This window comes from Drosophila sechellia, chromosome 2L, assembly GCF_004382195.2.
Source record: "Drosophila sechellia strain sech25 chromosome 2L, ASM438219v1, whole genome shotgun sequence".
Lineage (NCBI taxonomy): Eukaryota > Metazoa > Arthropoda > Insecta > Diptera > Drosophilidae > Drosophila > Drosophila sechellia.
The window spans coordinates 13,217,195-13,244,836 of record NC_045949.1 but is presented as its reverse complement, the minus strand read 5'-3'; the positions used below and the strand labels follow the sequence as shown (position 1 = coordinate 13,244,836).

The 27,642-nt window shown below is 40.1% G+C and overlaps 11 protein-coding genes across 18 annotated transcripts in view; 3 read left to right on the top strand and 8 right to left on the bottom strand.

Annotated features, from left to right (window-relative positions):
* LOC6617881 overlaps positions 1 to 27,642 on the top strand; it is a 43,031-nt gene that overhangs the window by 660 nt on the left and 14,729 nt on the right. The window contains exons 1-3 of one of the 6 annotated variants that reach the window (XM_032713904.1): positions 930 to 1,024; positions 1,623 to 1,876; positions 13,671 to 13,790. In XM_032713904.1, the coding sequence (XP_032569795.1) occupies positions 1,858 to 1,876; positions 13,671 to 13,790 (139 nt within the window). In that variant the 5' untranslated portion in view covers positions 930 to 1,024; positions 1,623 to 1,857. Of the gene's footprint in view, positions 1 to 929; positions 1,084 to 1,622; positions 1,877 to 10,249; positions 10,372 to 13,670; positions 13,791 to 27,642 lie in introns of those variants that run through there. The other 5 variants (XM_032713903.1, XR_004361195.1, XM_032713902.1 and 2 more) reach the window with 5 other exon arrangements.
* LOC6617892 lies at positions 4,227 to 6,036 on the bottom strand. The gene has a single exon (XM_002042164.2). The coding sequence runs from the start codon at positions 6,017 to 6,019 to the stop codon at positions 5,144 to 5,146; it is 876 nt and encodes a 291-aa protein (XP_002042200.1). The 5' UTR covers positions 6,020 to 6,036; the 3' UTR covers positions 4,227 to 5,143.
* LOC6617891 lies at positions 5,984 to 7,006 on the top strand. The gene is made up of 2 exons (XM_002042163.2): positions 5,984 to 6,491; positions 6,645 to 7,006. The coding sequence occupies exons 1-2, from the start codon at positions 6,203 to 6,205 to the stop codon at positions 6,959 to 6,961; spliced, it is 606 nt and encodes a 201-aa protein (XP_002042199.1). The 5' UTR covers positions 5,984 to 6,202; the 3' UTR covers positions 6,962 to 7,006.
* On the bottom strand, positions 7,044 to 8,020 carry LOC6617890. The gene is made up of 2 exons (XM_002042162.2): positions 7,599 to 8,020; positions 7,044 to 7,539 (listed from the first exon to the last, which is right to left on the bottom strand). Exons 1-2 carry the CDS (start codon positions 7,858 to 7,860, stop codon positions 7,064 to 7,066), a joined length of 738 nt encoding a protein of 245 aa, XP_002042198.1. The 5' UTR covers positions 7,861 to 8,020; the 3' UTR covers positions 7,044 to 7,063.
* Positions 12,167 to 13,397, top strand: LOC6617889. Its single transcript, XM_032713907.1, has one exon. It carries the CDS (start codon positions 12,961 to 12,963, stop codon positions 13,282 to 13,284), a length of 324 nt encoding a protein of 107 aa, XP_032569798.1. The 5' UTR covers positions 12,167 to 12,960; the 3' UTR covers positions 13,285 to 13,397.
* Positions 14,750 to 15,876, bottom strand: LOC6617888. The gene is made up of 2 exons (XM_002042160.2): positions 15,443 to 15,876; positions 14,750 to 15,378 (listed from the first exon to the last, which is right to left on the bottom strand). The coding sequence occupies exons 1-2, from the start codon at positions 15,830 to 15,832 to the stop codon at positions 15,199 to 15,201; spliced, it is 570 nt and encodes a 189-aa protein (XP_002042196.2). The 5' UTR covers positions 15,833 to 15,876; the 3' UTR covers positions 14,750 to 15,198.
* On the bottom strand, positions 15,987 to 16,560 carry LOC6617887. The gene is made up of 2 exons (XM_002042159.2): positions 16,237 to 16,560; positions 15,987 to 16,173 (listed from the first exon to the last, which is right to left on the bottom strand). The coding sequence occupies exons 1-2, from the start codon at positions 16,558 to 16,560 to the stop codon at positions 16,021 to 16,023; spliced, it is 477 nt and encodes a 158-aa protein (XP_002042195.1). The 3' UTR covers positions 15,987 to 16,020.
* LOC6617886 lies at positions 16,729 to 17,532 on the bottom strand. The gene is made up of 2 exons (XM_002042158.2): positions 17,164 to 17,532; positions 16,729 to 17,112 (listed from the first exon to the last, which is right to left on the bottom strand). The coding sequence occupies exons 1-2, from the start codon at positions 17,530 to 17,532 to the stop codon at positions 16,954 to 16,956; spliced, it is 528 nt and encodes a 175-aa protein (XP_002042194.1). The 3' UTR covers positions 16,729 to 16,953.
* LOC6617885 lies at positions 17,984 to 18,648 on the bottom strand. The gene is made up of 2 exons (XM_002042157.2): positions 18,247 to 18,648; positions 17,984 to 18,187 (listed from the first exon to the last, which is right to left on the bottom strand). Exons 1-2 carry the CDS (start codon positions 18,646 to 18,648, stop codon positions 18,026 to 18,028), a joined length of 564 nt encoding a protein of 187 aa, XP_002042193.1. The 3' UTR covers positions 17,984 to 18,025.
* Positions 18,701 to 19,589, bottom strand: LOC6617884. The gene is made up of 2 exons (XM_002042156.2): positions 19,200 to 19,589; positions 18,701 to 19,143 (listed from the first exon to the last, which is right to left on the bottom strand). The coding sequence occupies exons 1-2, from the start codon at positions 19,587 to 19,589 to the stop codon at positions 18,988 to 18,990; spliced, it is 546 nt and encodes a 181-aa protein (XP_002042192.1). The 3' UTR covers positions 18,701 to 18,987.
* LOC6617883 lies at positions 20,039 to 22,363 on the bottom strand. 3 transcript variants are annotated; one of them, XM_032713906.1, is made up of 3 exons: positions 22,280 to 22,363; positions 20,414 to 20,759; positions 20,039 to 20,245 (listed from the first exon to the last, which is right to left on the bottom strand). In XM_032713906.1, exons 2-3 carry the CDS (start codon positions 20,618 to 20,620, stop codon positions 20,090 to 20,092), a joined length of 363 nt encoding a protein of 120 aa, XP_032569797.1. In that variant the 5' UTR covers positions 20,621 to 20,759; positions 22,280 to 22,363; the 3' UTR covers positions 20,039 to 20,089. The 3 variants fall into 3 exon arrangements, with proteins under 3 accessions (XP_032569797.1, XP_032569796.1, XP_002042191.1); XM_032713905.1 differs by lacking the exon at positions 22,280 to 22,363 and adding an exon at positions 21,871 to 21,969; XM_002042155.2 differs by lacking the exon at positions 22,280 to 22,363 and having other exon boundaries at positions 20,414 to 21,034.

The following is a 27,642-nucleotide window of genomic DNA, read 5'->3' as shown; positions in this document are numbered from 1 at the left end:
GAAATCAATACGGAAAACGGTTTTTCCCGAAAGAGCCGTTACTGTTCGGGAAAATCCCCATTCCACGGCTCCTCGGCTCTGCCACAAAAATCAGCTGGCTGTCGGCGCAGCTCTGCCGGCGTCGGCAGTGGAGGGACTGCGTCGGGCGCCTAGCAACAGAGGTTAAACCTCTGACTACAGGGACGGTTCACGCTTGGGCGCTCAAAATCTACGGGAGCAACACGTTACATAAGGTGGCTCAAAGTTTGTCAACCTCAAGTTTTAATAATCGTATGTCTGGACATTATGTGAAGTTAAAATCACGTGGCTGATACAATTGCGGTTTAATATCTTGATGTTGGCATGGTTTTTAAATTTTTTCAAAGTTTAAATAGCAGTTTTAGAAAAAACACCCCAGAAGTATATTTTTCCCAATCCTTTAATCAATATGTTCTCGTAGAGCAAACATACATATGTCAGAATATTATCTCTTAAGCAGAAAAAAAATTAATATAGTAAAAATACAAAAACGCTAAAGTGCTTGACTTGCTATGATACCTTACTTAATATGTAAGTTTAACGTAATAACAGAGATTAGCTTTTTTTTTGCCCCTCCCCGATGTTGAAGGATTTCGGGCCTGGTTCCTACCGCCGTCAGCTGTGCGCTCAGTGCGCAGGCGCCACACACGCACACCAGCACGCACACACACAGATGTGGCAGCCACAGGCAGCAGGAAGCAGGCAGAAGAAGAAGAAGAAACAGCAGGAGCAGCAGAGGAGGAAGAAGCGGACCAGCCTGCTGGTTAACTGCCTGACTTTGGCCCGCAAAATTGCATTGCTGGCGTCTCGCTCGCACGCACTTACTTCGGCAGTAATGCCGGAAAATGGGAAAATGTTGTGGATGTCGAAGAGGGGGCGGGTGGGGGGTGAACAGCGCGATGTGGGCCGAAGTTCGCAGTCGGCAGTCGGCTTTACATAAGTTGACGTCCGTGGCAGGCGGTCTGCTCCTGGAATTTCAGTGCCCGGCTGCAGGTCCTTTGCTCAGGTTGTGTAGACGCGCTTTTCAGTTTTTCCGGCGGATCAGCTGCTGGCGCTTTGCAACTGGTTCGGATTTTCCTTCATTTTTCTGCGCCACCCCTCTTTACTGTTGATATTGAAAGTTTTCTGTACTATTTTTCTTTTTTGTATTATTTTTGGTTTTATTTTAATTGGTTCTGCCCCTGCAAACCGGCTGCAAATGGCCAAAAGGTTCGTCGACAGTTTTGTGTTTTTTCAGCTGTTCGGCTGGTGGAAGGCAAAATAAAAAAAAAATAAAAAGAAGTGGTTAGACCTCTTTTTTTTATTACACTTTAATTTGGATTTTTTGCCATTATTTATCTCATTTCTCAACTATTGCTATTTGCCGCCTGCGTGGGCCACTTTCAAAAGCTTTTTTCGGGGCTTCCGTCGATTAGTTTGGCTTCATTTATTTATTTATTTATTCCGTATACGACAAATCATAAAGCCAAAAAACTTGATTTGTGCGCACGGCCAGCAGTAAATCAATTTAACAATATCAAATCGCTCGTAAAACCGTTTGAAAAAACACGTCTAAACGAATTTATTCCTACATATATATTCCATATATACATATAACCATGCAGCCGAAGTGTTAATCGACAAACAACAACATCAACAACGCCGGAGAAAACAACATGTGAGAGGCGGCTCAAAAAGTTAATTCAGCCAGTCGAAAAGATGGCCGCCAGGATGTGCAGCATCGCTTCCATCGTCATCATCTAGATTTTAGATGCAGCAACAGCAGCAGCAGCAGCAGCACTCACAGATACACACGCATACCAATGCCGCTGGCAGCCAGACACTCGCACACCAATATCAATGCCAGTCCCTCTTAAAGGTGAGTCGCACTTAAAGTCTTGCATTTTAAATACCCTGCAGTCGTAAAATTGGGTGAACCTAGAGTCCCTCGATTTTGGGAAGTCAAGTGCTGGAAGTTTGCAGCACAAACGCTGTGAACTTTGACCCCTCTTTAAAGTATTTTTAAATATTTTGAACCCGTATTTTGAAACCAGTTCCTTGTGCTGAATCCTTAAAAATCCTTTTAAGACGTAGAGTTCCCAGAAAATCGCTTTGTGATATAACATATATAGCATATCATGTGTATGTTTTTTATATGGATTCCTTAGAAGTTTTTGAACACGATTAAAGCTTGATTGGAAATCTGCTACTGTGTGCCCAACAATCCGAACTTCGAGCCTTCCGTTGCCCTTTTTGCACGTTTATAAGATAATCCTCGATAATAAATATATGTGTGGTGGCAAATGTATTTGGAAACCTTCGTCTATCAAGCCTTGTGAACTGTCCAATCAAGACGGGAATCGCATGATGAATGACCTCAGCTTTCCCATCAATCTTACACAATTGTCCCCCCTCGTCTGCCTCAAAATTTGAGCTTGAATTTCTTTGATATTTGGCGACCACTATATATCCGTTTGTCTTTCGTGTGTTCATATATTTTTTTTTTTTAGTTTTGGCTTGCGTGCTTAGAGCATCTCCAAGTCTAACATTTCTCCTTCGCCTTTTTTTTAGTTTTGGCAATATAAGAAACGCCAAGCGCGAATTTTTATAACCGCTTGGAGTCGCAGTTGGAATCGGATTTGAACCCGGGACGAAGCTGGCTAAAGATCTGGCCAGAGGAGAGTTCAAGCCAAGTGTAGGGCTGTCTGTTTTTTTTTTTTTTATTTTATTATTTTCGTAATTTTTTTTTCGGTTTTGGTCGCGAGCCCATTGAAAAAACCTCGTCAAACCAGTCGCCGCCGTTTGTATTTTGTTTTTGCCCTGCTGGCTGTTTTTTGTTGCTGCTGTAGTTGTTGTTGTTGTTGATTCCTAGGCCTGGGCAAACTGGCCCCCGTTGATGACTTTTTACATAGACGCTGGCCCGAAGAGATACCGACTGAGATACGTGTGTTAGCCAGCCCAGCCATACGGTCATATAGCCATATAGCCATCGAGGCCCAGACTACTCGACCGACAGACAAAACATACACTACACGTATCTAAACTTGTTTGAAACGTGTTACATTTTAAGAACGTTCGCCGCAAGCGGCAAGTGGCAATAATCCTTTCAAACTTGACAGTGCTGCCATGTTTGAGAACGCGAAGGGCTTGTGCCCCAGTGGGAGTGGCATGGATCCGTGGATTTTCGCTTTTTTCCCCACTCTTCTTTTTTTTTTTTCTTATTTTTCATTTGAAACCTAGCATGTGTATCGATGTATCTACTGTGTATCCGGTACTCTATATGCTGGCTGTCAGTCTATCTGGCTCTGCAGACGTTTTCGCTGCCTTTGTTGTTATCATAATGCTTGTCTGCTTTTTCTGTTTTTTTTTTTTTATTGCAACACACGGGTGCTCTCCTTTTGCCCAAATCCCACACAAAATGGTCGCACGAGAAAAAAGAAAGGGGGAAAAAAAGTGAAATTGATATTTTCGCACAAATTGCCGTTAACAAGGATTGGTGGATGGGCACCTAGGCAACGAAAAACTTGCCTGACAAAAATTGGTTGAAAATATGCAGCGAGAATGAAATGAGAATAATAAAATATGAGAAAAAAAGTGTTAGGTTCAAACGGGAAATTGTTTACCGTGGTTCCAAAATGATGTAATTTCGCGTGTTCGTGCAATTCAATTTCCTGCCGGCGGAAGCCCGCGTCGCTCTACTCGCCCATTGAAGTCAAACATTCGTTGCCGACCCCATCATCATCAGCCTCCCTGAAAAGTAGGAAGCCGCCCCCATTTCCACCCCCAGCCAAGTTTAAAATGTTATCCAAAAATTGTTTGGCAATTCCAGGCGCTTTTTTTTATCGCCCCCCAAACTTTAATTGTCCCACGACCAAATTTCGTTGAGCATACAGTGCCAGAAAATCGGGTAGATATTTATGTGCATATACATACATATAGGAGTATGTACATATGTACATATGCCCAGCTACAGCAGCAGTGTATTATGTAAAATTCAATTTAGCTGATTTTGCTATCATAACAGCTCATCCGTTTTGGACAGCAGCCCTCCTCCTCCAAGGAGTCAATAAAATTAAGGGTACTTCTTTGTGAAAAAGCCAGTTGATTCGCACGAATGAAAATAAAATCGCTATGTAATCTTATAAGCTAAAAATTTATATTAGTCCTATGCAAATTCAAAGTAACTAAGATAAAGTATAGAAATAAAAATATAATGCATAATTAATTAAACCGTAACTACAAAGATATTGCTAATTCCTCTCTGCCTAAATTATATTATGAAAAAAAGCTAGCAAATGAAATGCCGAAAAAATCTCTTTGAGAAGTGTATAAAATGTTCGTTATTTATTTGGGCATACAATTTCCAAAGAATATTTGCCATATTTCGCATAAATAAATTATATTGAAAAGACATCCCCCCGGTCAATGCCTGCCCCCCCGGCCTGCTGGTCTTCGTTTTGGCCGGGCCTGGCTGGCATTGCCTATATTAACAATAATTCCTTTGTGCCCGGGCATCTTGCCAAAAAGTTGGCGACCGCCCTGCTCCTGGCACAGCAGGCGACGAACGTTTTGTGGCCAATTTCCCGTACCCAAAGGCCGACTTTTTGTGTGACCCATTGTCAAGTCAAGTCAAGCCGGACAAGGTCTATCCTCGCTCCATCCACTCATGCACCATTCTGCCACCCGCTATACAGAGCGACTTTTGTCTAAAGTTAAACTCAAAAAAAAAAAAAAAAAAAAAAAAGTTGGCGAAGAAAGGCACTACCATTGCGGCAGCGGCGTAAGCGAACTGCAAACTTTGGAGTCCATGACAACCAGTAAAACTGCTGAAAGACCATTGATTGAACCTGGTCATGCGGTTTGCTTGCATTTCCAAAGTTTCGCAACCCGACTTTGTTTGAGGCAGCTTAAAAATAAACAGAAAATGTATCGTTCATACGAATGGCTAGATCAATTCGGCTTGAGATCCTGATCAAGAATATACCCCAACGAATATATTTCTTTTTCTTTTTAAAATTGGACTATAATACAAGGTTGTACAAATTCAATAAGAATTTGATCACTATTTTTAACAGAACATTATATCACACATTTAAGAAGTAAGCTAGAGAACCCGCACCAAAATAAAACTCAAATTCCAATTAGATTAGAGAAGCTTTTGTTGGCTGCTATTATAGATGTAGTAGTACCCTCCGTTGAATCGCAGCGTGGCAAGTTCATAGCGCATGGTGCCGCTCACCGGATTTGCAACCACTCGCACCGGCGACGAGGAGAAGCTGAGGGTGCGGTAGAAGAAGGCAGTCAGGAAGCTGGCACTGATCACAAAGGCCACAAAGAATCCCAGACAGAAGACACAATCCTTGTTCACCTGCAGACAAAGACAAAAGGCTGCCACAAAATCACAGATGGAGCGTCCAATTCGCGCGCAGATCGTTTGACGAAGCTGGCGAGGATTGCCCGGCAGATTGTTGCCACTGATCGTGAATGTGTGATGCGTGCGTTCGCAGGGCGGTGGATTTGGATCTGGTCTCAGGTCGGTCAGATCCAAACGCAATCGCTGCGACCGGGATGGCAACTCAGCGGTCTGGGTTCCTAATTCGCGATACTGTGGTATTTGGACAATCACTGCCGGTTGGGGTTGCTCCCTGCCCTCCATTGCATCAGGGATATCGCGTGAGAAGCGACAGATTACTTCCAGTACATTATGCAACTGCTTAGGGGATCCCGGCGTTTTTGAAATCCCTGTCTTGGTCTGGAGACCCTGATCCTCTTTCGATTTCTGGCCCTTAATTGCGAACTGAGCACTTGTGCTGGGCTCATCATCCAGCTCAGAAGTCACCCGATTGTTCTCCATCCGATCTGCAATCGATAGATGCTCCTGTAGGTCCGTCTCTGTGGCGTCCAAATTCGCATCTTGAAGATACACAACACGACCATGTGGCATGTTTATTATAACTTGATGTTGAGAATCCGGAGATGACGACCTCTTATCCTCATCGTTCTTATCCATATGATTATCCATTGTGTTGTGTTGAAAACTGGGAATTTTTTTGACCAGCTAATACAAAAAGTGAGTGATAAATTCAGTTCCGGTGTGATAGTTGTCAACATCGTTATGTATTTGGCGAAATTATGTTTACTTCAGTAGCTTGTAAGACATTTTTCGATACTTTTCCAAATTTGATCTGTGGACGCTGTAAACTTAATGGCGTGCAGGGAGCCACCACAGACTGCGATCGTCATTAACTTGCTAATTGGCGATTTGGTTCAGGATGCCGTTAACGAGCCCCGCAAACTGTCCGAGCAGAAGAACACCTGCCAGCGGCTCTTCGACATTTTGGGCTTTCAGGCCGACGAATGTTTTGAGGATTTGGAGGGCAGTGATCTGGCTGCAACACACAGCTCGATTACCGTTCGCACCAATTCTAAATCGAATCTAGGCGGAGCAAACAAAAGGAATTGGTACGGTTGGATGTCCAAGGCATTGGCGGAAGGTAAAGATATCAGAATGAAGTATAAACAAATTTAAAAAAAATATAGAAACTGTCTCTTGGAGTTGTCCTTGAAAACTCTGAAAAACTGTCAAAAATCCATCATTTTGGTTAAATGTGATGTCACCCGCATTTATTAATTGTATCAACCCGCAGAAAATTCAGACGAAGATGTGGAGATCTTCAGGAAGAAGGACAGCGATAGGCTCAAGGACATCCACTCGATCGGCGTGCAGACAGAACAGCCGCGCCGTCGCATCAGAGTGTGTCCTGTGGACTTTGCGCCGGCTCTGGCACCTTGCGAATCGACACGTCACACGATATTCATCGATGCCGTTTCCATGCAGATACCAAATGCACTGGGTCGACCGCCGCTGGCCGATCGATTTTGCTATATGCTTACCGATTTCGCTTCGGCGCTATATTGTAGTCTCGCCATTATGTGTTGTTGCACACCCAATATGTTGAGATAAATTAGAATGCGCAACTCGCTGGATGGAACTCTGTTCTGCTAACTATGTTTAATGCATTTTTACTTATACAATCACGTGCAAAACGAATCATTCTTATTACAATTATTTGGACGGCAATAGGTTGCGCTTCAGCTCGTTCTGTTGGTTGACATTGGTCTGCCAGTTGCCATAAAAGTGACTTAGTAAGAGGTAAAGGCACCACAGGCACAGGACAATGAAAAGCGCCACTGTTAAATTCTCGCCGATCATGTAGACGAATGCGACTATCGTAGCCGCCGTCTGCACAACGACCTGCCACATCCTTTGGTGCAGTGGTGGTCTCTGCATAGCCGTGGCCGATGTCACCGACTCCACCTCGATGTGGATCGTGTGCTGCTGGATCTTGCTGGGCTTGTCCGTTTTGGGATCGATACCTCCGCCGCACACAGCAGCTAGCTTCGCCTCCAAATCCTTGCTATCCATATTACTCTCATCCGCTGCTGTCCACGAAGTCTGACTACTCACCTCGCAGGTGGGCTTGATTGTGAAATCCGATAGCCGCGAAAGACTCGATGATCTATGCTCCCCGATTTGATCTTCTGTTAAGATTTCAAAGGCTGTTAGCCCTTCAATAATAACGAAATTATATATATCTTACCTTGCTTTATAGCTAACTCTTCGGATCGGATTCGCTTCAGTTCACTTGTATGTCCATATTCACATTTCGGGAGCTTGATGTATTCCTCAAAAAAATTGCACTTGCTAATCTGCTTGTGGGTTAGATGGGCCTCTGGTATCTGGACATCTTTGTTATCAACATTCCAACCAACAGATGGCGCTTTGATGCTATCCACTCTTTTTTCTGCTTGTGCAGTTATGGAGATATCATCTCCAGAGGTGTCACTTCTTGAACTTAGCATGTAGAGGTCTTCTAGTCGCTTCTTGCCGTTGTGATTTAATATGTTTTTTGTGTGAAAATCATGAGTGTGAGTTAAATTTATTTTCTACCATTCGTGTCATTTAAAATCAGTCTGGCTAAAATTCGTAGAAAAGGGTTGCTTTATCATCTGCCTCAAACGACCCTGGCAGACCGGCAATTGAGCCTCGTTGGCCAGTGGATAATTTTTGCGCTAAATTAAGCAATTTCCTTTCCTGTCTGGCCAGCAGAACCAGAAGCTGCTGTCCATCGACACTTCAGGGTCGACTGTCGTCTATGGATTTCCCTGTCTAATATGACAATTATGACGGTCTACTGCACTAATGTTATTTTGCATAAGTGCATTTTAGGAACCAAAGCAAACTGTAGGGTTGCTCTTCAACTGAGGTTTCAAAACTTTCAAAAGGAATGAAAAACAGTCTTTATAATTGTAATAGTTATTATTAGAAGTTGCAAGGTCAAAGCCATTTACCGCGAAATTTAAGATCCAACAACTACTTTAATATACCAGCACAATAAATAAAATAAGATAAAAACTTTTGCTTCAGGCCACACATAAACTGCCATTTTATTATCTGATATTTTTTTTTTTGCACATATTCGCTTTAGATCAAAATTCATCCCCCAGATTTAAACCACAATTTCCGTTCAATGGCAAAAAGCTGTCTCCGTATATTTCATAATTTGTTCGAGGGAAACTTTTCGATGAAACTCTATTAAAGCAGAGGGGACATAATAAATTCATGGAATATCTCGACTTGCCCGGGTGGTACGTACATGTGGCATGTGGCAAGCAAGTACGCACATTTGCAGTGGGGAAATCAAAATCCGAGGGGCTTGAATGTGGAACTTTTCCCGATGCTGTCCTGTTGTAGAGTAAGTCCTTTGGTGTCCAGTGCGCACCTGCTACTCAGTGGTCGTGTTTTTTATTCGGTGGGCTGTTGGGGGGGAGTGCGAAGGAAGGAATGCTTCTTCTGGTCCGGCCATTGTTATCATTTAAAAGGCTTAAGTGCGCCGAAGATTTATATTTATATATTTGAAAGGAGGGGAATGAAACGACAGCAGACGCTGCGACGAGAAAATAAGATAAACGTACACGTTATTGATTTTCCACTCGCATGTGCCGGCCAGTGTGTTTGCCTTTGGATGATGCTGTTGCCATGGACTGCATCTCCCTGCTTTGCCGCTGCTTCCGCTTTTCCCCCCATTTCCTCCCTTTGTGGCGCAGTTTTGTCGCCTGTCCAAAAAATTGAATTCAGGGCGTGGGAAGGGCGGGGGGCATGGTGTTTACGTGGGCTGTGTGGACTGTGGGTGCTCGGAGTGGGCTTAACTGGGCAGCCAACGCCTGCGCTTGATTCATCTGCCAGTTGATTGGTGTTTGTGCGAAAGTGTTGAAGCAGAACAACTGGGATTGAGTGGCCACCATCCTTTATCCGCCAGCTCGCAGCTCCCAATTCGCCCCTTCGGCTGCATCATGTTAAGCTTTATTTGTGTTGCCTACTTTGAGGCGGCACCGAGGGGCACGCAAATCGATCGTGATGTCCGTCTCATATAATGGATTTAAACAAAGCCAATTTCGTGAATGCATTTCGTGGGAAAATCCATTCGATTATAAATTATCATTTTTACAAAAAGGGATTTGAAAGCTGCCCACAACAACAGATATAAAATCATTCAATCATTATTACGCTCAGAAAAGATTTTACTATTTATACATATATTAATGTTCATATATATTAATGAAAATCCTTTCATAATGCTAGGCAAGGATATTAAGGTAAAGGATATTTCTTCTACAAAGAGTTTCCATTAGGCTTAAGCAAATCACATAACCTAAACATAACACATGTCTCACTAAATGAATTGCTGTTTTCATTTGAAATTATTGTTAATTAAATTCGCACCCTTTGTTGTCACCAGCCCATTTTTTGGCAACCTTCCTGATTACACTGCCTAAAAATGTGTCGGCCTCTTTATTGGATTTATGAGGTGTGGCTGATTATTTTCGTTGCCGCACGATAAATATATATATATATGTATAAATATATCACTCTATATAACCAAAATGGTGCAACTGGGCAAATATAGTAGGCGTCTAACCGTTGCCAAAAGTTCCAGTCTGCGCTTCGTGCTTGGCCAGCTCGTAAATAATATTTGTTTAGAGATATTTTTGCCTTAATGCTTGTTTGTTTCCTATTACCCTGGGCCAGCTCGTTTATCATCTTGGCCAAAGACGGCAGTTTCGGCTGCAGGAGGAGCAGAAGGACTTGCCACTGGCGCAGCATGCATTCAATTAGCGCCTGGCAAGATGCGGATTTTCGTCGTGCCATATTATTATCATAAAGCTCATAATTTCTTGGCTTGTTTTTCAGATGTTGGTCAAGATGTACAGATAGGATAGCTGGCTGGAAGTTTCGCCTTGTTAAGATAAATCATTACGGCTTAATTTTAAATAGTTCAAAGTTGTATGTTATAATAAATAAGCTCATAAGCATATAAACTTGTTTATATAAAAACACAAATAGAGTGTGTGTTAACTAATTCCTTATATTCTTTCCACTAAACAACGTGATGCTTTAAAGTCCCAGTTTAGTTAAAGAATTGCTTTACACCTGCCAAAGGCTTGAAGAGCCTGTCAAAACGTTTGCCACTCTTGTCTACGGCAGGAGGTAAGTAAAATTCCGGGTGAATCCCCAACCAAGGAGGAACCCCGCCGCTTCCCCATCCTTGTGGCAATCAGTAGCTGGCTATTTTCTCACCTGGCCACTTGGCGCTTAGACATGGCCCACTGCTGGTTAGTTGGCATTTAATGGCATTTGACACTCTTCGCCGTGTTTGCTAGCAAAAACATCACGAGCAAATAGAAAAAGGAGAAGAAAAACACTGATAGGTATAGGGATGTCATATGGTCAAGTAACCAGACCGTGAAATACCTGGTACTCAGGTAAAGAATTACTTTTAGTGTTTTAGCATGGAGAGAGCTTTCTACAAAAATCATTAAATGCTACTGTCCAGGTCAACTTATGCACAATAAGTTAAATTGGCTTAGTAAGCTTAATTCATACCAAAATTTAATACGTTTTTAGTTGGTTAATGGTTTTGAAAAACATAAATGATTAGGTATTTATATTTATTTAATAGAAATGCAATATGCCCGTGAGAACACCGTGTAGAAGACAGGATAAGGGAGAGTAAAATGGAATGGAAATATTGATAGGAAAATCAATAGACGGCGATAAAGAAGATAGAAGGACAGGCAGCAGGCTGCTTGGAGCCGGTCGAGCACTTGCCTAATGAAGTTGTTCCTTAAATCGGCAAAGGCATCGACAAAGGACCACGAAGGACCAGCGAGGAGTAAAAAAAAAGGAAACGCTTTCTGGGTTCCCCGGACAACGGCAATAACAACATCAATGCACTTAATGCTCTTGTTTGCTTAACTTTATTTGATGTCCTGGCCTTGCTTACTTTTCCCATACCCTGCTTATACCCATGTACCCATATGTACATATAAGCCAAAAGCCACGCAATTTGGCCTGGCTTTTGTCTATGCCATATGTACAAATGCAGGAAAATGTAATTTGTAGATAGCAGAAAATTCCGATTAGAAGCCGGCCACTGATTTGCGATGGCTGATTTTATGATTTTATCTACGAAATGCGAAACTTGTCATTGGTCTGCTAAATTATGCCATGTATAATATACCATGTACCATGTACAGTACAATTTTTTAAATTATTTCTCGTGCTCAATTTGCCCGAAGAACATTTTTTTTTGTGCAGAGCTCGCAAAGTGTATTCAATTATTCAGGTCCTACGTACTCTAACTTTAGCTGCTGTCCTTCTGGCTGTGCTTGTTATTGTTTTCGAGCGATGACTATGTTGTTTACAAATGAACGCAGCTTACGCAGCACGAATGGCGGCACAAGGACCTTTTTCTGCCAGCCACATGCTGACCACTGGCTCCCAGACAAGAAAAAAAAAAAACAAAAGAAAAGAGGAAAAGAGAGAGAGAGAGGGGGGCTTATACGAAAGCACGACATCATTTTGCAGGTCTCGAGTGTAATGCATTTAGCGGTGAGCGGTGGCACGGAAAATATTCGCTCTGCCGATATGGTTTCGCCTTGCACCGAATACTTGGCTTATTTTGCGGTCAAATTAATGCAGCTGCAGGAGGCAGGAGGACGGCCAGGATGTCTGCAACTCGTTCACGGTGCATGTATTTTTAATTAATTGCAAGACCCCCGCCCCAACCCATCCCCTACATCTCGCTCAAGGTAACAGGAGCTGAGTTTGCCCGGCCATCGCATGCCATTTCGTCCTCCCATGTGGTCAGCCCCGCCTCTCGTCCTTCCCTCGTCCTCGTTCGTATCCGTGTTACTCCTGGATTCCTGCCTCCTGGAAGGAGTGTGTCTGTGTGTCCGGGCACTCCTGGCACAATAATAGGTTTACTTCCACTTTTTTGCAGTATCCTGCATTGGCGATGCTACCAGGGATGTCGATTTCAATTATGGAAGACATGAATTAATTATTGCCCTTAACTTAAGTAATTGATTTAAATTAGTTATTGCATTGAACAAGTCGAATTTGACATTCAGGGTCTAAGCAACAGTATAAAATATGTGCTTAAACTATTTTAAGATAGTTGGCTACATTATGTAACCTATCTTTAGGGTTTAAAATTGATTTTTTTAAAATTTAATTTATTAAAGGGCATTTTTAACGTCGCATAGGTTTATCATTTTGTTATCATCATTTTTTCGCATATGACCGCAAGTCACCAGCAGCGCTACATCATTTGCGGTTAATTGTAATTAAAGTTCAGTGGTATGCTCCAAAGCACACATGTTGCCCCTTCCGTCGGCAAACTTTTCCGGGTGGCCACCACAAAATACCGAACCATATCGCATCCTGTGCGAGCTCAGCATTTCGTACACATGATGTCACAAGGCAAACAATTTGAAACACTTCGATACGCAGTACCCATACATACATATGTACGTATTCATAGATGTCAATTTCCCGAGCCAAATTTTTGTGACAACTATCGACTAGAACGGAGTTTATAATCCACCGCCCAAGCTAGAATGCCGGAAACGAAACCCAAGATGCACTGCCGCCCCAGCAATGGCCTCGACCAGACGGTGGAGTCCGACACCCGTCTGGCTGCCAATCTGGTCACCCAAAGGAACCTCCAATTGCACCCACGCCCACAGCACCTACGCCCACAGCGAGCTCGTCGAGATGCCACCGGCTTTACGTCCAACCAGGAGGTGCGGCTAAAAGCCGGCGACATGCGCATGGCCCGGCTGAAGATCAGTCTCTCCCAGCTGCGCACCGCAATGGAGGAGTCGGGCAAACAGCTGAAGGACCTCTGCCAGCAGGTGCGGCTGAATGTGGATGCTGAGTGAAGGGTCCTGCCTGAAGAATTCCTTTGCAAATGCATAATCATTCGGCTTAGGTGGTGCCAAATTTAAGTGTTTACGATGAAATAAAGATAATAAGAATAATGTCATACATAATACATAATGTCATTTGGATGTCAATTGTCTTCCTCTTTCAACGCAGATGTGTTTTGTTGGGGGTCACTTTAATTTATAAAGACACTTTTAGCAACATGGAATTTATAACAAATTATAGGATTTTAATGCTACCTTAATAGGCAATCAACTAGTCCATAAAAACTATATTGTACATATGGTATACATACTAAATACTACGCATATTTGTGAAATCACCAATGACCGAATTATGACAATCAAAATACTAACGAATTTAATTCCGTTTCTCTTTTCAGGCTGCATGGATCCCATGTCAAATTCATTTATGAGTTTTAGCACTGCAACAGACGAAGCTCATTCGAAGCCCACCAAAAAGCATTTGGCCGTTGTTCCACGAAGTCAACAAAGAGAGACAGGTATGTAGATACGTGATGTATACATATATGTACATATGAGTTGCATTCATATGTTAATATGTACATAAATGGAGGTGTGCAGACTGTGCTTTCTCATAATTCCCGGCCCCAAATCCCTTTCGCACTTGGGAATTTGGTTGGGGAAAGCGTGATGGCTTGATTTAAATTAAAAATTTATTGCATATTTTTTTGCTCCACCCATCATTGCATATTGCCCCTTGTGTGTGAGTGTGTGGGCCCAGGAAAAAAATGTGCAAGCTTGTATTTAAAAGAAAGAAAAAAAAAGAAATATATATATCGGTATACTCGTTCGTGTGTGCGTATAAATTAAATTTGTGTGCGCCTTTGAACGCGCACAGGACGAACAACCGGCAACATGCATGAACATGCCATGAACTCGAATTTCCAACGCCAACGGGTTAAGGATGTTCTGGCCTGGGGAAAACTGAAAGATATGTGGGCATAGTCAGTGGGTAGCAGGGCGTTTCAAAACGAAGGTAGTGCACACATACATACATACATATGTACAATATGTATGTATATACCGAAAGGCAAAGGAGCCACGGTGGGTGCCCTCTGCTAAGTTAAGGGTCTGGCGGTCTGGCACTTCAGCAACCGTTTTGATTACTCGCATGTTTTCGCGTGCAACTAAATTAGCGCACGTGTAATCAAGTTCTTTTCGCTGAAAAACAACGAAAAAATATGGAAAATGTACATTGAGGCTTGTGTGAGCGAGTACTTCCCCCTTCACCCATTTCCCATTGCACACAAAGACTACATCCATTAACCTCCTGGTGCCCTCGACTTGGAGCTCATATTTGTGTGTGACGTTCGTTGTCGGCAGGATGTTTAAACTAAAGTAATTGATGTCCCCTCGGATGACGTATTTTGCGAAAAGTGCATATTCGACCATAAATCATTTCAATCGTGCCATAAATTATTCAACGAAAGTTTGTGTCTAACAATTCAGTATTTTTCTTAACTCTACCGATCCAAACTAGTTTTATTTTCATAAAAGGTTTTAAGCACACTTATCACCCACTCAGTTAAAACTGCAAGTTTTGTCGTATAACTTATTCGATGCAAAAGAAGTGGCGCCCCCGTGGGGCGGTTATGAAAAAGCTTTCATTATTGCAAGAATACAAATATCAGAGTTCTTCACAATTTTGTAACCTTTGGGCTTAAATCTATATAATACAAGAAATTATGCAGACATACATTGCTCCATATATACATATATAATATAAAATATTGACTGTGTATATATATAATATTGACCCCTGTTGAATATATTTTAGGGATGAGAAAATGTGCTTATACAATCTTTCCTTTTAAAACAAACAAATTGCTTGCAAAGCCATAATAACCTCGAGCAGTTTGCTTAGTTTGTTGATACATTTTAAATTGATCATTCTAATACTTTAAACGGGTCAGTTAAGTAGGGCAAAATTTTACCGCTTGCGATGACTCGCGCCCTCAGTTTTTGATTTGTGTAATACTCAATTAGTGATCGAAATTTTCCGAGAGGTACAAACGAAGGGAAATCCTGCTCGCTCATCGTCAAGTTCTTAACTTCATAGCTCACATTCTGTGGTGGAGTAAAAAACATTAGTTTTCTTTGAGCTTTACTATTATATTATGAATATACTCACAGGTCGAAAGGGGCATTTGAATTTAACGTTTGCATGCTTTTTCAAATTTTTTACGTACATATTGAACAATCGGTTCTTGTTAGCATTTTCCAGAATGTAACATCCATCAAACTCAACGTCATATAATTTCATTTTCTGTTTTCTGTTCAACTTCCAAAAATCCAGGGCGGCATGCACGGTTATATCGTCAACCGTGCGTTTGAAAATATGAATCGAGTCCATATAGGTGCGATTATCCACTTGGTATACCTTACACTCTAATTTTTCATACAAATCCGTATCTAAATGTGTAATGTTAACTTCGTTGATGTAAACTCGAAAGTTTCGCTCGTCGCATCTCATACAGTGAAATATGAGCGTGGTGCTAAAGAATAAAAGCCAAAATTTCATGACTACAGCTAAATCACAACTGCTGACCGACTTTTATCCATTGAACTTATAAATATGAACATTAATTCTTCAAAGCATTTAATGTAATGGTTCTGTTTTTGTTACTATATATAGCCCATTAAAACGTATGGTAGCCATTCTATTAATCGACGTAGTCAACTTTATTTTATATGCTTTTTACGGACCGATCAGCGGCGAACTACACGACCATGGATGGTTAATTGCATGGCTCTACGTTTCTTAATGAATATGTTGCAGTCCGATGTAAATATCATTTCTGGCGTATAGCTGGGTATTAACTTTGAGTTGATGGTAAATTCATCAACAAAATACCTCTTGTTCTTGAATAAAAGTTTAACAATATAAATATATTTATACTATAATAGTTAAATAAGTTTACTTACCATTTGAAAAGGGCAGTGCAGTGGAAAGTTCGAAACTCGTCGCAGCTCATTGGCAATAATCTTAAACAAAATTTGTGATTGTAGAGCTGCCAGTGCCTGACAATAGTCAAGTTCCATTGCAGTGTAGTTAATTATGGATTTGCCTTGCTTAAAGGAAAATACGTAAACGCCTCTGACGTCACTAACTTCTTTTCTTAACGAAAATTCAGCGGAAAATGATTTGGATCCAGAATTCGGTGATTTTTTATTCAAACGGCAGCTAAAGTTTTGCACAAACTCTGGTGAATGAATCGGACACTCAATTTGTGTCATATAGGCGTCCATCTTTTTAAACCAAAATAAATAATTTCTGCGTTAAGATATGTTTTTAGAGATACAAACCCGTGCCCAGACATAAAAACCAATGGATGTATATAAGACCGTAAGAACCAGGGGTAAATTCTGATTACGTATCATTTCGGTGAAGAAATATTTTATGACTGCATTAAAAATGTGAAACCATTGTGATTTTGTCAAAGGCGTAGAAATAATGAGTTTTTGATACGTTTTTAATTGCACCGCTAATTCGTTTCACACAAAATATTACTCCAAATAATTATTAGCTTGTTCCATATTTTTTCCACATGAACATCTAATGAGCCATAATATTCAAATTATTAGGGTTTATTTATGTTTTTATTTCAGCTTAAGAATTTCTTTTCTTAAGTGTAAATATATTTAGAGCCTGGGTATAACTTTTCCGCTGGCAATAACTCGTGATGCTATAAAAGTTTGATTAAGATCAAATTGGGCTATGGATTGGAAAGTTCCATACGGCACGAATGAGGGAAAATCTTGCTCGTCCATATAAAGATTTTTCATGGTATAGTTGAAGTTCTAAAAGAAACGTTATGATGTTAAAATATCTTTAACAATATCCACACTTACCGCTTTGAGGGGACACTTCAAATTAGAAAATCTTTTAAATGATTTGGAATATATGTTCACTAAACGATTTTTTTTGAGTAGGATGCAGGCATCTGATCGACCGTCGTATAACTTCATTTCTTGACCATTTGGTTTAACGAAATCCAGTACGTTTCGAGCATCCAATTTGTTGACTTGAAGATTTAGCAGCATATGACAATTAACAAAGCTGCAATTATTACTTTGATCGACTTGGCAACCCAAAGTTTCGATGGTATTAGTATCGAAAATCTTAGTGCTGATACGATCAACGACTATTCGAAAGTTTCGCTGTGTAGAGTCCACGCAATTTAGAATTAAGAAACAGTAAAGCGAAAATAAAGTTTCCATGTTAAACCTCTAAACTGCAATGCTCGACCACCGCTTAATGATTAATTTTCCAACCGAATAACCAAGTCATTTCAGAGAATTCTCGAATTATATTTTGTCTAAACAAATTTATTTTTAAGCTAGCTGTCATTATTATTCATTAAGTTCCTTGTAATCGATTGTCGAATTAAATTGCTAGCTGCAAGCAAATAAAATTTAAACTTAACTTGATGATTAAAAAAAAAAAATGTTAAGAATTTCTATAATTAAATTTGCTCAATAATTTTAAAATTTTGTTACTTTAGAGGCTGACATTAATAAATATATAAATGTTAGTATTGATAGGCATACATATGTATAAATGACTCGTTTATTTGACTTTTGCGAAGATTAAATCTTCTTTTTGTTATATTAGAAGCAAGAAATATTATTGTAACCTGATACCAAAGTAAAAATGCAATCATGGGGCTCTTTTCGCATCCTTGAGTAATATATACCAAATTCTATTTCATTTTCAATTCGTCTTGTATGAAAGGACTTTTCCTTGCGTCACAATTCGCAGTGCCAATCGCTCTTGTGTAAAATATTCTGTGACAGTCCGAAAAGTTCCCAAAGGAACAAACGGCGGTAGATCCTTTTCATCCATGTGCCAATTTGTCAAGGTATAGTTAAAGTTCTAAAAAAGAAAATCATTTCTTATTACATATTATACAGTTTGATATGTGGTTTTCTCACCATTCTTAAAGGACAAGATAGATTTCCATGTAAATGCTTTTTAAAACTCTTCACGTAAATCTTAAACAATCCATTTCGGTGTGAAGTTTTTAGGAACTGACATGCATCCAAGCGACCATCATATAGCTTTAATTTCTTCTGGTTGGATGTCTTCCAGAAATCCATGGTTGTGTGCATTAATATATCCTCCACATCAGACTTCACTATCATCTCGCCGTTAACGTAACTCCGATTGTTCAGATTGACGATTCGAAAATCTATATGCTGTATCAAAGCGCGCATTCTATATTTAACAGCAAACTCATCCATCTTTATGCGAAAACTACGCTCCTCACACTTTAGGCAAATGGGGTTGCTAAACCACAGTAGCCAAAACAAAGTAGACGTGGCCAACGCGTTCATTTTAATGACAGTCGACTGCGATTAGGAGAGCTGAGGGCACAAATATGGATTATGGTACATTCATAAAACGAGCCAATTAAGAACTCGTTGGTTGATAATAAAATAATTAGTATAGTTTTAGTAGAAGTGTGTAAGAAAAAAAAACACCATTTTGTGCATCCGAACAAGGCTATTTTAATTGATATTCTTGTATAATGATTTGAACATAATAAATAATTGATGTTTTTTAAAAACATTTTTTACGTATCAAGTGGATTGAGTAAAATATTGCTGTGTTAATAATGTAGTAAAATGGCTGGCTATTATTTTTATCTTTAATGTTTCATTTTTATCAAAGGCTTATGATCTTGGCAATATTGCACCATGTGCTACAACACGTATTATCAATCGTTGTTGGTTAAAATATTCGGTGACCGTGCGGAATTGGCCAACAGGAGCAAAAGGTGGCATCTCCTCTTCGTCCAAGAACCAATCATCCATTTTGTAGGTGAAGTTCTGAAAAAACCATAATATATTTATGAAAAGTCTTACTTTAATTGAGTGAAACATACCGCTTTAAAGGGACACGACAAAATAGCTTTGGAATGTTTCTTAAAACTCTTCACATAGAAGTAGAACAGTTTATTTTTGTGTATAGTTCTGAGTATAAGACATCCATCCAGTCGAACATCGTACAACTTCATTTTAGTTTGGGCATTTGGTTTCCAAAACTCCATTACAGCGCGAACATTAAAATCTGCAACTTCCCTTTTCAGTTTCATCTCGGCGTTGACGTAGCTTCGATTATTCGCTTGATACAAATTACAATCCATCTTTTCGAAAACGTCTGGCACCTTATACTTGATCGCAAACTCATCAAAGAAAATCCGTAACTTGCGATTTTCACATTTAGCCACGTCCATAAGGAAATAAAGTCCACAAATGAAATACAACGTTTTCATGGCTATTGTTTTACTAAAATTCCTTTTGGTGATTCTTTTCAACGCTCAATCAGACATGTATTTAACGTTTTTTTTAATTAAAGATGGTTTCCAATGATATTATTTTAATAATGATGAAAAACGCTGGGCATTTTTGATTTTAAGGCATTATAACTGCTGATTGAATATTGCTGTATTATTTCGTTTGTTCAAGCGGTGAAATTAAACACCAATCGACTGCACATGCGTTATTATTAAATAAAATATGTAAACAAATATAATGGAATAATTTGGACAATCATAATGGGCTTACCATACATTAGAATAATGTATTCCAATGCTGCCAAACTCATGCATGTTTCAATTTATGAACCATTTTTGACATGCCCGTCGATTGGTTAATGTGACAGTAATTATCGCAGTAATCGAACCGAATCCCCAATATGAAAATTGTTTTCGGACTTTGCACATAATTTTCTTTTCTATTTTATTGAAAACGAGCAATTAAAGATATTTTAGTGTTAACGTTTGCTGAGCAATCGTCCATCAATTTGCATGTGGGCTAATAGTTTGGATTTGTGCTTAAAGGACATTTTCAAGCGATAAGTGCACTCCGGCAGTAGATCTGGCAGCATGGCTTCGTCGATGTAGGCCCTATGCAGGGAGTAGTTAAAATTCTAAAAATAAGAAAGGTTTAAAAATATTAAAACAATTTCAAGAAAGCTTAAAACATGGTACCATGCTAAGAATGTTCATTAAGTACCGAAAAGCGTGCTACACTTTTGATATCTCTTTTTACAAGTGATTTAAATTGATATTCCATCTATTGATTACTTTCAACTCACCGGCTTAAGTGGACACTTGGGCTTGGTGTTCAGGAACTCCGCATAGTTATTGTACAGCATTCTGATAAACTTATTCTTATAACCATTGTTGAGGACCGAACAGAAGTTAAGCTGAACATTATATAGCCGCAGTTCCGGTCGCTGAGGACGCGTAATGTCCATCGATGAAGTCAATGTTAGATCATTCACCAATCGATTAATCATCATATGGCCAGATAGATAACTGCGATTGCCATCCTGTTCGACCACCGCACTCTGGGACAGGAACAGGTCTCGATCGTCGACAGTGAAGGTGAAGCGATCAACGAACACCACATGGGCACACAATGAGCAGTTGATCAGCGAGCTGAAAACGAGAATACGCAGCTTGTGGAAAGACATTCGGAAGACGGTTGACTTGGCCAGTGGATTACTGGCTGGCTACGAAGCAACTACTAATGGGGGATTCCATTGTGCTCGTAATTATGAGCTGACGGAGCAAAGCCTAATGGCTTTTTAAATGGTGTCGTCTGGTCTAAATTGCCGCAATCTCTCAATATGTCAACAATACGTATTCATATACACATAAATAATTTTTTCCATGTTACTTTTTTTTCTTCGTTCTTTTTGGGTCTGTGAGTCGTTTTCAGATGTGCAAAAAAAATAAAATAAAAAGTGTATATGCCTGCACTCAAAAGTAAAATGAAAATGTTTCACGTATGGAAAGATTGAGTTGAGAAGGCGGCTAAGTACACAAAAAGAGTAAAAAAAAAAAAAGAAAGGCATCAAAAAAAAGGGGGGAAAAGAAAGCGAAACGCTATTTTCTCGACCATAATGATACTCAGTATTAAATGAGATATGAAACTTGTGTATGTTAGGAAAAGGCATAAGTTAAGTTAAACTAAGAAGAAACACCGTGACATTGATGAGTTCTTTTAAAAAATATGAAGTGCAGATATCTTCTTAACATTTTTAGATTTAAACATTTTTGTAAGATTTTCCTATAAATTAAATTTTAAACTACTTTAAATCATTCCGTTTCGATACGTGCAACAGTAGTTTTCATGTACATATTAAAACTTGTAAAAATCGATTTTCTATAAACGCTTTTTCGAATGCTTGCATGTCGAATACACCCGTTCATATCTCGCCGTGTTCGGGGCCCAAAACGCGACCCCAAGGATGTCAACAGAAATGTTAATAACACCAGCGCTGCCGCCGACACAGTCGCCTCGCCAACCAACTGCAGCTGGAAGGATTCAAGGATGGGGCTGGCGACAAGGATGCAGATGGGCGGGCTGGATTGCCTGGCTACCAACAGCCCCACAGCCCGAGCAAAAACAGTAGCCTTAAAACAGAGAAGCAATGCGCACCGGAGTGGAGCGGAATGGAGTGGTGTACGGCAAAGTGAGGCAAAGTAAAGACGAGCCGGGCATCGCAAGCGGCCCAGTCGAGTGTAGTTCAAACATCACACCTACCGTCTGGGATCTGGAGAGTCTCGACGCGTCTGCGGATGCTGCTGTGGTCCATATTATGTAAACATTTGCCGGGCTTAAATCTTTATTATTATTTTCCTTTTTTTTTCGCTGGTTGCCCAGCTGGTTGCCATCGCAATCCTCGTGGAGTGCGTGTGGGTGTTTGCCAGCTTTTTCCACGGCATTGCGGATTCCTAACTCGGAGATCTCAATCGGAAATGTGTGCGATTTTGCAAGAAGTGCACTTGTAACATCATTTTTGGCTCACTCAGTTCGGTAGCTCATACAACCAATAGATTCTATACTAAAGTAACTGAAGGATTCACTTTTTGATAGCTTAAATTCATATTTGTTCTTGGTAATAATGCATTTCCATTGAAACTAAAGTATTGCTCTCAGTTACTTTACTTACTGGCTGGCATATAATTTGTTTATTCAATTGTCTGCAGCACTTGACTGAAAATTAGAAATCAATATCCTTTGCTTTCAATACGCCTGCTGAGCTGCGTAACGCGATGACCTGTTCTTTTCGCGCTGAAGAAAACAAACTAATTTTCCCATTTTCATATACCAATTTCCCTAAGTGACCAATTTGTACGAGTGCAATTAACACAACCCATCCGTGCTCATGGGCCACGGGAAAATTCTTCTAATGGCCAGCGTGTGGCTTGGTAACAAACTGAAAAGATTGTTGCGTTGCATTTTAAATATCAAGGTGTATATATATTATGCAAATTTGTGCAATTTTCATTCAAGCCTACATATATGTAGCTCTGCGAAAACCACAGCGCCAGAGACCTTAATTAGTCTTTGTGAGCGCGTGAGGCTCATTTCACATGCAAATTGCAGTCGATCGGTTTCGCATTACATAATTAATAATTCAATGAGAATGCTTGTCAATCACACGCACGACTACGCCCACCAAGAAAACCATCACAAAGGATGGGACATTTCGATATCAAAGTAGGTATCTTGTGGTTTCTTTTTTAGCAACTTGAGGTTTAGTTGCACAACGTGCAGAAAGAAACTAGAAATTCATTTTAAATGCCCATTTCAAAGGCAAACTTTAAGCTTTGACGCACAGCTAAATTCTAAAAATATGGCAAAGTAAATATAACATCTATGCCGAAAATTTGCTTACATCGTTACAGAATCTCCAAGTTGTGTGTTGGATAGGCCAAAATGAAAATGGCCTCTGGTCTGCGTATATACATGGATACCAATATCTGCGTCATTGCCGATGCCTATTTGGGCCTATGTGTGCAATCAATAAATTTTACAGTCGAATGCACAGGTGGTGGCATCAACAATTTACGCATCTATGGGGCGCCTCTGCAGTTGGCACCAAATGGGAGTGGCAGCCCCAAAGAAGATGCCTAGAAATTCCGTTTGTCGAAGGCAAAATTTATTAACATTTTCCGATCATTTTCCGCTCGTTATACTGTTTCTCGTTGCAATGGCAATAAACAAAGTTGAATGTTTAAATATTCCCCTTGATTGAACTATTTCTGTGTGCAATTATATGCGAGCGATTTAAATATTTATTAGCTAACTATGGCCAAAACAAGCATTACAGTGGCTTTTGCAGCTGAGAGTGTAGTATTCAGTGCTTCGCCGAAAATCCAACGTCTCTGCTGCAGACACTCGTTAAAAATCACTTAAAATTCCATCATCATAAATTTGTCAAAAAATGTACTCGCTGTGTGAGCGGAGCTTTAACGTGTCGACATTGATGCTGTCTTTTGTCTACTATCGCAGTCTACTTCCCCGTTCGGGATTAGTTTTCCGACCACCACAATGGTTTTACTTTCCATGCACAACTGTCTCTTCAAATTCCGCGGAAATTATTGTATCAAATTGCCTTGCCAAGGTCGTAAGAATGTTAAACTTTAAGCGGCTTTTACACGATTTTAAGTACTTTTAAACAATTGTTTCGGTACTGAAAAGTAAAACATTATTTTTCTTAGAATTTAAATTTGTAAAAAGTAATCTAAAGAAACGACAAAAATATGGTGCAATTGTAGATTTCCTGGAAAGGTTTTCAACTAGAAAATAATACCTTTAAAACAAATGGAGAAACACTATTCAAAATTCAAAATAAGTTCAAAACAAATTTTCCAACACTGTGAATTCATGTTTTAAAAAATGTTATACGTGCAGTTCATGCACTGAAAAATTTGAAGACAAATGAGCTTCCCTTTAAGACCGACCGTTCGCCGTCTAAGTTTTCTTATGACAACCTTTAGTTTATTACTTTTGCTTTATGTTTTCGTCAGTTGGCCGAATGTTTTATTTTAGCGGCCGTCGCAACAGCAGGGGGCAACTTCCATGGGGCACAAACACACACACACATATATTTACTCGATAGCCCGAATTTAACAGCTTTTTGTGGCAAGGTCTTTTTGGCCATGGCTCCATGGTGACTTCAATTTTTGGCAACAGAACGCAGCTCAAAACTTGGAGCAACGGCAAAAAAAGAAAAAGCGGAGAAGAACCGAACGAAAAACTCACCCAAGGCAAAAAGGCAATAACAAAATATTATTATCAGAATCATTCATCATGTGGCTGCAGGCAATAAATTTTGGGGCTAGCTTCCAAATGCAACAACAACGATGTCAGTGGAGCCCAGCAGAAGAATAACTACAATAATTGTAGCAGTTGTAGGTAGTTGAGTAGGTAGGTAGCTAGCTATCCGGGCTTTTGGCTAACTGTTAATAAATCGCAGTGCCAGGCAACACAGTTAGTACAGTTAACTGTGGGCCAACAGCAGCTGCTGATGTGGCGCCACCTACCCCCAACCGAAGTACCACCACCACCTCTCCGCTAGTACCGCCCACCCATCTGAGCCCCACCGCAGACGCATAAAAGTTCGGGGGGCTTTAGACCCGCAACGAACTTTAACTTTAAGCGAGGCGTGGCCAGAGCTATAAAGCATTAACATAAAACTCCCAAAAATACAAAAGAGGCAGAAAAAGAAAACAAAAATGGTAAGACGAAATGAAAATAGTTACTGCTGAGAATTTGCCCTGCTTTTATTTTAGGAGGCAGTCAGCTGCTCAGCCAAGCTGTAAATTTGAGCATTACTTAAACGATTTTCATCTATTCGGAATTTTTCTTCATTTTGCTTGACAACGATGAACGCAAGAAAATTTGTACAAAGGGTCGGAAAAGGCATGCAAATTAAAGTACAAAGTGAATTAAAGAACTTGAATAAGTACGACCTATACAATTATTGTTAAAGAACGATAATGAAAGCGGGCAATTGCTGTTCCGATAAAATAATCTAAATTCTCTTGTGGATATTGGCATAACTTTGCTTGCGTGATAATAATATCATACTTGCTCTACTTTTCTATTAAAGTCTATAAATAAGTTATATCAGCGTATAATGATACGGTTAGCTCTGCACAAAGGGAAGTACGTTCAATGATTATACATATAGAATACTTAGTGCAGCTTAAATTTAGTGACTGCTGCAATAAGTAATTTACTAGGTTCTTCAAGAGTAGACTGTCTGCCTATAATATTCAAATGGACCTAACCAACACTTGGCTTCCTCTCATTTGCAATTGCAACCATTCGAGGCAGTTCCTCTTTGAGACACATTTTGCAAATTGCATTTCATTGTTCCATTTCCTTCCCAGCCAGTACCGTTCTCATTTGTAATCATTATTATGGTCAAAGTAAGCGAAATCGTCAGGTCCGTAGTGCCCAGCATCATAATCAATTCAGTTGGAAAATGCATTTCCCCCACCCCCTTGCCACACAGCACTCTGATATTCGCGCTCATCGTTATTCTCTTTGCCACTTGTTTGATAAATAATTGTTCGTCGTTTAGTAGACCATAAACATGCAAACTTAAGAGCACATTGTATGTATAGTTCGAGTCTAGTCTAGTGCAGAGCGGGTGACCACATGCTGTGCTCCGCAGCAATGCCGCTCCACCTCGCGTCTTCCTTTGGCTAACGGTGCATTGGGGCAACCGCATAGCTATAGTGGCCATAAGCTAGGCCATGTACTTTGAAAGACCCATCGCTGGGCCCTGACCACATCATTGAATGGAAAATGCGAAATGCGAAATGCAATGCAAAATGCAAAATTCGAAATGCAGAAGCGGCGTAATTGCCACCGCATCAGAGACCCAAGCTGAAACCAATAAACCAGCACACGTCGATTAGTTGCACATGAGTGCGGCAACATCGGGTCTGGTCGTCAGGTGGTCGAAGCCACTTTTCCACCTCCGAATTGCACCCTTGTTACTGGCGGCTGCTGGCCAAGACTGACCGAAGCTGCAGACAGTAAGACCATTTAAGCCACGTCTTAAGCACGCCGGCTTTAGGCCATTCGACCTTTTCGGTCGCACAAAGCTTTGTTGCCTTAGAATGTCCGTCGAAAACGTTGTTGAAATATGTATCTGGCATTCACTTTATCAACTAAAACAACCATTTAAATATACTATTGTCATGCTGTGCAGTTGCGTGCACAGAATGTAAATTTTTCCGGTATTTAGTGCTCAATTGCAAAAAGTTTGTCGTAAATTCATGACTTCCATTAAAGTAATTTCAAAAAATAATCTTTTATGTGTAAGCTTTTATATTGTGTGTTCGCAAAAACAAAAATTTAAAAATAAATAATTTATATTTGTTATTATCATTGTAAAAGCGAAATTAAATTTTAAGAAAAATACTAATTGTTGATTCATTTCATTTGATTCGATTTTCAAGTAGGTTCTAATTGTATAAATTTTCAATGATCTTGTTAATGATCAAGAATGTTCAGAGCAAAGTGTTTGACCCACGTTAACCCAAAGTGTTGACCCATGTTAACCCAAGCTTTAGTTTAACCGACAGTCCGACGGTGTCGCCTATCTTTAATGGATGAGTGGAGTTCGGCGGGGCGTTTTTTTTGCACCATCGCCCCCAAAAGTCTGCAGTCTCCTCCTCTACGGCTAACCGAACCCAACTAACCAGCGATTGTTCATTTGGTATCGATGAGGAGCGCCTTCACCGCATTCCATGCGGCTGAAAAGCGTAGAACGGCCATGAATTTTGCATTTTCAGTTCGCGCGTATTTTTAGCTGGGTCCGTCCACTCTGTGCTGGGTTGTGCTGGGCAGTCAGGCCTGTGATTCATCAAAAGTGCGACGACAGCTGACAGGCCGACAGCTACGCATAGAAATGAATTATACAAAAAGTGGGCAGACAATGGGCCAACACCCCCCTTGGGGAAACACCTGAGGCGGTGGCTAGAAATACGCGAATTCCGTGCGATTATTTTTTATTAGTTGAACCCGCGGACCAGTTGACAAAAGGCAACGAACGCCGGCCAGAAGAAGCAAATTAATCAAATTGAACGAAAACCGTATGCTCTTATAATATATCAGTTCAATATCTAATCAGAAAATACAAGCTGAAGGTATTAAATGAAGATCATATGGATGAATAACATGATTAAAAGTTAAAAGAGTTTGTTATCTACATGGTCTTAAAAATAGATCATTGCCATTAACCACATACACATATACGTCATATCGTATGATCTTATCACGATCGTTTTTGTTTTGATCATGTGGTTATAGTCCGCTCTTTGATCTTCATGCATTAGTGCATTAGCAACCCATTTCCTTATATTCACACGATTACATCAGTTCAATACGGCAATTATTATTATATTATTTCAGTGCGCCGATAAGATGCATTCAAGGTTGAATCTAAAGTATAATGAACATGCAGTTATTCCGATTCAGAAATCGCCCACGCCTTAAACAAGTCGCGAG

Coding starts and splice junctions, on each gene's coding strand:
- LOC6617892 (XM_002042164.2), bottom strand. CDS start 6,019: ATGGATAATCATATGGATAAGAACGATGAGGATAAGAGGTCGTCATCT.
- LOC6617891 (XM_002042163.2), top strand. CDS start 6,203: ATGGCGTGCAGGGAGCCACCACAGACTGCGATCGTCATTAACTTGCTA. Junction 6,492..6,644: donor GTCCAAGGCATTGGCGGAAG/GTAAAGATATCA, acceptor ATCAACCCGCAG/AAAATTCAGACGAAGATGTG.
- LOC6617890 (XM_002042162.2), bottom strand. CDS start 7,860: ATGCTAAGTTCAAGAAGTGACACCTCTGGAGATGATATCTCCATAACT. Junction 7,540..7,598: donor AGAGTTAGCTATAAAGCAAG/GTAAGATATATA, acceptor AAATCTTAACAG/AAGATCAAATCGGGGAGCAT.
- LOC6617889 (XM_032713907.1), top strand. CDS start 12,961: ATGCCGGAAACGAAACCCAAGATGCACTGCCGCCCCAGCAATGGCCTC.
- LOC6617888 (XM_002042160.2), bottom strand. CDS start 15,832: ATGAAATTTTGGCTTTTATTCTTTAGCACCACGCTCATATTTCACTGT. Junction 15,379..15,442: donor TCAAATGCCCCTTTCGACCT/GTGAGTATATTC, acceptor ACTCCACCACAG/AATGTGAGCTATGAAGTTAA.
- LOC6617887 (XM_002042159.2), bottom strand. CDS start 16,560: ATGGACGCCTATATGACACAAATTGAGTGTCCGATTCATTCACCAGAG. Junction 16,174..16,236: donor TGCACTGCCCTTTTCAAATG/GTAAGTAAACTT, acceptor CTTTTATTCAAG/AACAAGAGGTATTTTGTTGA.
- LOC6617886 (XM_002042158.2), bottom strand. CDS start 17,532: ATGGAAACTTTATTTTCGCTTTACTGTTTCTTAATTCTAAATTGCGTG. Junction 17,113..17,163: donor TGAAGTGTCCCCTCAAAGCG/GTAAGTGTGGAT, acceptor CGTTTCTTTTAG/AACTTCAACTATACCATGAA.
- LOC6617885 (XM_002042157.2), bottom strand. CDS start 18,648: ATGAACGCGTTGGCCACGTCTACTTTGTTTTGGCTACTGTGGTTTAGC. Junction 18,188..18,246: donor TATCTTGTCCTTTAAGAATG/GTGAGAAAACCA, acceptor TTTCTTTTTTAG/AACTTTAACTATACCTTGAC.
- LOC6617884 (XM_002042156.2), bottom strand. CDS start 19,589: ATGAAAACGTTGTATTTCATTTGTGGACTTTATTTCCTTATGGACGTG. Junction 19,144..19,199: donor TGTCGTGTCCCTTTAAAGCG/GTATGTTTCACT, acceptor TGGTTTTTTCAG/AACTTCACCTACAAAATGGA.
- LOC6617883 (XM_002042155.2), bottom strand. CDS start 20,794: ATGTCTTTCCACAAGCTGCGTATTCTCGTTTTCAGCTCGCTGATCAAC. Junction 20,246..20,413: donor CCAAGTGTCCACTTAAGCCG/GTGAGTTGAAAG, acceptor TCTTATTTTTAG/AATTTTAACTACTCCCTGCA.